Source organism: Prinia subflava, chromosome 10, assembly GCF_021018805.1.
Source record: "Prinia subflava isolate CZ2003 ecotype Zambia chromosome 10, Cam_Psub_1.2, whole genome shotgun sequence".
NCBI lineage: Eukaryota > Metazoa > Chordata > Aves > Passeriformes > Cisticolidae > Prinia > Prinia subflava.
The window spans coordinates 14,775,664-14,782,840 of NC_086256.1; the positions used below are offsets into that span (position 1 = coordinate 14,775,664).

Here is a 7,177-nt window from a genome sequence, read left to right on the forward strand (position 1 = left end):
ATGATAAGACTGTAGTATCCTATTTAGATGGGAGAATAATGATTTAAATGCTATTAGTAGAGATCATATTTTGATTAGAAATAGACAATTGAAATCACACAAAACTTGGTTGTTTTTTTTTTTCTCTTCTACAGAGAGCTACAGCCAAACAGGGGTGGGGGGGGTTTGGTAGTCTGAGTTGAACATAACCTTCCCTTGAGGTATTTAAAAGATGTGTAGAAGTGGTAGAGGTATTTAAAAGATGTGTAGGTGTGGCACTTGGGGACATGGATAACTGGGACTTGGGACTTGGAGTGGTTGGACTTGATGACCTTAAATGTCTTTTCCAAATGAAATATTTCTGTGATTCTGTGAAAGAAGTCTCTCCTGGAGTTTCTAAAATTCTTAACATTTGATACCAGATTAACATCTTAAGTAATTAATTTTGAAAGACCAGTTTTGCTCCAGGTAGATTATGTAGAGTAATCTTATTCCCTAAATGAATGTTCATTCCCTGGGTCTGTTAGAGCAAACAGGAAGAATTGAAAGAATGGATGCAAAATTCATAAACATTTAGTGAGAGAGGCTGCAGTTTTCCAACTCTGCGTGTTGTGTTAATAAATTTTGGATTAAAGCCTGCTCCTTCTAATGCAGTTTATCAACATACTGAGAGTATAAAAACTCTGTAAATAACAAAGGACTGTAAACATTTTTTGAGCAGATGAACTTGAAAGTGAAGTTCTTGCTTTTATTTTGCATTTAGGAAAGAAGTCACATCTTAGGAAAACAACTGAGAAAAAACTTCCAACAAAAGAAACTATTGCCAAGCTACAGCAGTCTGAAATCTGGAAAATGGAGAACGAGTTCTATGAATTTGCACTGGAGCAATTTCAGTTTGTCAGAGCACATGCAGTTCGGGAAAAAGATGGAGAATTGTATATTCTGGCTCAAAACTTTTTCTATGAAAAGATTTACCCTAAATCAAACTAAGAATGCTTTACTGGTAGATTTATGGACCTAAATCTTTGGTCACATCATCATCTTAGTCCTCAGCCATGGAAACTAGATTGCTTGTAGATCTCCAAGACATTTCTTTATATGAGAAAAGTGGGTTGTGGATCACCTCCAGGGCTTTGGATGTAGCTGTGTTGGTAATCCAGAAGCAAAGGCTTCATTTCTTTTATCAAACTAATACTTTCAGTGGGAGTTAATATCCTTAACCTGAAGAAATCTACACTGTAATTCAGAGCAATTAATACACAGCAGTTCTATTTGAAAATATAAACAATCAGAAAACCACTTCTGTTGATGCTCTTTTTAATTTTCAGAGCAATTTGTTTTCATTTATACTTCTGTGAAGAGGAAATCATTTTCCCCAGCTTTCAACATGGAAATTTTGGTTGTATACAGTATGAGTAGTCCTATTAACTGGTTGACTTCTGTGCTTTGTTTTTGTGAATCATGTCACATGATGTTAATTGGGATGGTTAATCATGTTCTGCTGAGAAATGCTGCTGCTGGGATCACTCATATTTATATATGTGGTTTTATTAAAAAATTACAACTACTCATTAGTGTTAAAATGTCATTTTCACATTAATATTGTAAAAAGTTAAAGAATCAGAGCAGTGGGGTTTTTATTTTTGGGTTTTTTTAATCACCACCACCACTGACTGAGGTTGGGAAAACTACAAAGAAATTTGGTATTGTCTGCAGTTCTAGTTGATCCTTACACAGTGGTATAAAAATTGTAAATTCAGTAAGTCTCTCCATGGATTCTTTGTAATAATTGTAAACTGAGATATTGGTGAATCCATATTATGACTCTATTAGTGAGCTGTGGTATGGCTAGGGTTTTCCTACTACTTCAATACTTTTATCTGTAGAATATTTTTACTGAGGTGCTTTATAATGTGTTTTAAAGCATTGCATTTACAAAAGGAGTAAAATGCTGTAAATACTGCTTATTTTATGTATTTGGACCAAAAGATTTAAAGTAACTAGTTCAAAGTGGGGTTTTTTGCACCGATTCTGTTATGTGTGAAGTGAAAAACATCACATCTATTTCCTGCTTGAGTTAACTGTTGGACATTGCTGAAACGCACTTCAGTGACCTCTCTGACTTCAATACCAGAATGTTTTCTGTTTTACAGAAATGTGGTCTTCATCCTTTTATTAGGGTAAGAGAACAAGAAGAACAATGTTGTGTGCAGTCTGGGTGAGAAAGATACAGTGAACTTGACTGACATAATTGTATTTCTATAACTGCCTTACATGACTGTTGTAAATTTGTGAGTTGCCATTATTAACAACGTGAAACACCTGGCAGATAAAGTAAATTGAAATTAGAGAACAGATGTTTGGGGCCACTGCATTATAACAAATGGCCGTGGAGCTCTGCAAGAATTTTTCCTGTTGAATTTTCTTAAAGGTACGAGTATTTACACAGCTTCCACCTGCCTTTTCTTAAAAGTGCTTTTCACAGGATTTGATTGGGAAGGCACTGAGGAGACAAAGAAAGGAGTGGTGGGAAAGGTTTAAATTCCTAAGGTATGATGCTGAAGGTTTAGTTTAAAATTACTGAGTGGAGTTTCTTTAACCAGCTTGTTCTTGTAATGAAAACAAAGGAAATGGAAAATGGTCTGTGAACTGGATGTCTGCAGCCAAAAGCAACAGTCCAATTACAGAGAGGATAACGAGAGACTATCAAGCACATCTTGCAGTTTCTTTGTTTTCTTATATTTTTCCCTTCTGATTTTAAAAATAGATCTCTCTTTGTTCTTCCCAAATAATCAGGGAAGTTTGTTCTCATAAGTTACCATTTATGTAGCATGAACCATGCATAAGACTTCCTGTTGTAGTTCTTGTCTGTTGACATCAATAATAATGCCAACATGTTTGGAAATAGGATGTGTTAGGTCACACATGGAGACGTTTCCTAGCTAATGAAAGGAACTGAGGAGTCATACACAAAAAGTAGTTAATGGAGATCTAAAAGTTTTCGTGAAAAGCAGTCACTTTTTTTTAAAGTAAAATAAATATTTGTAATCCCAGGAAAGATTTCCACTCAGTGATAGTTCTGTCTTAGATTTTTTTACTATGTTGTTCTCCTTCAGAGAGAAGATTAGTTTACCTTCTTGAATCTCCTTCGGAATTTTCACAGAGCACCTCTAAGAGGGCTGAAGAGTTTGCCAAATGAAAATGCAAAATATTCATCTAAGTAATGAAATAGGTATGTAGACAAATGCTTCTCTGTTGACAAGAAAACAATAGGCAAAACTTCTGCTAATTCAGTAGGGTCTACAGAAACTTCTATCTGTAAGCAGTTTTGAAAGTTATGTTTCTTTTTTTCCTTCCAGGATTTAGAATTTCTTAATTACGAGTCCAATAACAAACCCAATAGAACAAAGCAATTTTGTTTTACTTTTAAAAGAGCAATATATTTTTCATAGTTCATGTAAGATATGCATTTTATTTAATCAGATACCACTTCCTGTTCTTTGCTGTGAACTGTCAAGGTTGAGACAAACAAGAATTTTAGGAATATTTTTTAGAAATGCTAGCAACAATTGGAGCAGTACTCATTCCAGATGTACTCAGAAAATGTGATCATCTGTAGAATACAGAAGGAACCAAGACTGTCTACTTTTATATCTAGTGTAACCATTAAAGACAACTGTGAACTTAGAATAATTTGAATTTAGAACCATCAACTTGGATTTCCTAAAAGATGGTTTAGAAAAAGGAGCTTTACAGATTTTTAGTAATCTGTTCTATTTGTCTTCTGTTTGGAAACAGAACAGAAACAATCCAAGTTGTTGCCATTAAAAATATTTTGCAGTATATAAATATGATTTATCTCATGTATTTTCCCTTAATGACTCAGAGATGAAAGCAGCAATATGTGACTTTTTGTTTTTGCAGGTTGTATGATCAGTAAACTACTATGCAGCCTCCTGAACACAGATCTTATAACTGAAGTCACTGTACTCTCTGTAGAGGAGTGAGATTGGCTTTTTGCAGGGCTAAGTTCATTTGAAAGGTGCTGAAATGCTCATATATCTACATATAGTTGAGAGTAGATTTTGTTACACTGCTCTGTACTTTCTATACAAAAGTACTGCCCAGATTTTGTGCAGAACTCTAGCCCTGTTGAAACTCTTGATGTCAGCACAAGGCACGAGGTCCTGCTGTGCTGGCAACTGCACAGCTGTACCCACAGCATGCCTGGGGCACTTGGGATACTCTGGGCAGTGCTGGCAGAAAGCAGCAGTGGTTTGAGCTCCTTCCCTTAATAATTCTGCAGCCACGCACCAAGAATTTCACTTTTATTTTGTTACTGCATCTATAAGCAGGCTCAAGGCTAGAGTGCAGAATGTCCTCTGTGCACATTCCTGCTTGTTCTGGGTGGATTTTCTAGCTGTCTCTCTTTTATTGGTATGCTGATCATGGCTTCATTTTCAAACACATATTAAAATTCATAGCTATACAATGTAGGAGATGGAGAACCATCCCATCCTGATCATTTGAAATGCCTTTTTTGGGTATTTAGTTTTTCTGAAGATACCTAGCTATTTTTACATAACAGGAATAAATTTTTGCTTATTGATGATCTCAGAGTAATTCTATCTTATATTGGGAAAAAATCAGTTACTTTCTTTTACACTTCTGTTGAAATTTTCCATTCAGCTTACCTGGTGTTGCTAAAGGTGTATGTGACAAAAAGGGGTGTGGATGATACTGTCTGAACTGTGCTGCTTAAGCAGTCAATGGAAAAGCTTGATTCAAGTGCACTGCCAATCTAGCTCTTCAAAATTAGAGCATATTTTATGACTACTAGAGATTAAACTCGAAGTTTAAGGCTGCTTAGTTGGATGGATGCTTCCTTTACTGTAAGCCTATGCAACTGTGTAACCTTTGCAGCAGTACTTATAGAAAGCCTCTCTTCCTGAGACTTTTCTGGAGCATAATTATAAATGTTTGTACACTTGTACTGTCTGATACTTACATCAGCAGCTTTCCATAGCTTCTACAAAAGAGACAGGTTTGTGAGCATTTCTAAAGCAGTACTGAATGTAATTTTGAAAAACATGGATTGTGCTTCATGATCTTTCTTTTTAAACACACACACAGCTAAATAGTGCCTTTTTTCCCCCACAATCCATGTTGAAGATACTTGCTCCCACTCACCCTCCATAAACTGATTCATTTGTGCAATACTATTCCAACTTGAAACAATTTTGTCACAGCTGTTTGAGAAACTATCTCCATTGTTCCTCACTGTGCTGCCAGCTTTCTGTTGTTTAAGTGTTTCAGTTGATTACCTAATGCAACTGCTACAAAATAAAACACCCATTGGGAAGGGGAAAGAAAAGTCTGGTGTCCTGTCTTAATATTTGCATGTCACATTCACATTGAATGCCTTTTTTCTGGAGCATGTTGTTATACAGTATTGTGGACTTTGTTGGCAGCTATTGTGATTTTGGAGGGGAGAGACAAGCTGGAGCATAGCTCATCTGTAATAATTTCATACAGCTATAACCAAATATATTTAGAGGCCCTTAGAACTTGCATGGGCTTTGTGACCAGATGTGTTTTAAGTTTGCAGGGGTATACATTGTGCTGAAGGTGTCAATGAAAAGTTCTTCATGTTAAAGCCAAGATTTGTAAGAACAGAAAACTGGCATTACAACAGTGAATTGATAGCTTTGTGCTTCCCTGCCTGAGGAAACAAATGACCAACCAATTGCTCAGTACCTGCAGTGCTGAGAGTGATGTAAGAACTCAAGTGGACTAGAAATGTCATTTGCATTTGTAAGCAAGGACTTAGAACAAGAAAATGCACTGAGCGTGGGTATGCTGCTGTTCAGGATTTCAGAGGCATGCTATAACCACTGCCCTATAAACATCCCTGGCTGGGTGTGCTATGGAGCTGAACATCATCTGTTATCAGCCTTGACAGTTAAAAACCATCATGAAATTACTTAGCAACTTCCACTTGAGGATTTTGATGGCTTTTAAATCCCCTTTTTGTTGAAAATAGATTTTTCCTTGCTCCTGTGAATGGAAGTGATAGGTATAATTGTGCACAGGAAACAAAGTCTCTGTGCTTTTATTAGCCAGGGGAAGTGGAGGAAAAAAATGCTTATATAGAGGACTTCCTAAGGTCACTATACCTGTCTCTGAAATGATGTAGTAAATAGAATGACAGCCCAAAAAAGTTGCAATACAACAAAAAGCTTTATTTAAAATGACAGTAGCTCCTCCTCTGAAAGAGAGAATGACTAGTGCATGTGGTAGGTATTGGTTGAAGCATTTTTAACTGATGCTGCCATTTGCCCACGTAATTGATCTCAGCAGTTGGAATTCATGAGAGGGGAGCAAGAGAAGGGAAAGGTGGGTTTTGTTCCAACTAATTTTTTTTTCAGATCCTGTATTTTCATTTTATTTATTGTTTGCATCTTGCAATTGATTTCAGTATAATTTCCTTACTTTTTAATAAAATAAAAGAAGTTGCTAGTGAATGTCAAAGCAATACCCAGATGTTTTCTTCAAGCACAAGTCCCCTGCTATGACCTCCTCCCCCAGCTTCATTACCACATAACGCAGATGTGGTAACTTTCAATAAGAGCTAATTTAAAGGACTAATAATACTCTTTATTAAAAAAACCTCTACAAAGAACACCTGTGGCCTAAAAATGAAGGCTTTGAGACCTTTCACCTTGTCATAATAACCAACTGCATCCTCATAAAAATGGAAAATACTGTGATAAACATTCCCTGCCCATTTTCTGCACACTTACAAGGCTGATTCTGAATCCATTCTCGCATTTGCTACACACAGACATTAAACCTTTGTAATAAATATGACTATCAAAATAATTTCACAGAGAATAAGCTTTCTATTGAAAAAAAAAATAAGATCTGGGAACAGAATAGGTTAACATGGTGATTCATGGGAATTGTGGTTATAGTTCAAGTATACAGGTATTGCATTCCTCTGATGTTTTAAGAAATTATTCACTACTGTGCCGTATACATGCATGTGTTATTTCAAACAGTTTCAGTATTAATAATGAAAAAGCTTGTTCTGTTTTGAAAGAGAAGTGTACCTAATTTGCTGTGATAATTTGAATGCTTCAACTCTTACCAGAGTAGAGTTTGATGCAGCAGTTACTGGAAAATATTATAAACTGTC

General features: G+C 35.9%; 1 protein-coding gene across 1 annotated transcript in view; it reads left to right on the plus strand.

Annotated features, from left to right (window-relative positions):
* HS2ST1 (heparan sulfate 2-O-sulfotransferase 1) overlaps positions 1 to 6,503 on the plus strand; it is a 77,114-nt gene extending 70,611 nt beyond the window's left edge. Inside the window, exon 7 of the mRNA XM_063407448.1 lies at positions 743 to 6,503. Within this exon, the coding sequence (XP_063263518.1) occupies positions 743 to 969 (227 nt within the window). The 3' untranslated portion in view covers positions 970 to 6,503. The remainder of the gene's footprint in view (positions 1 to 742) is intronic.
* The last annotated feature ends 674 nt before the right edge of the window (positions 6,504 to 7,177 follow it).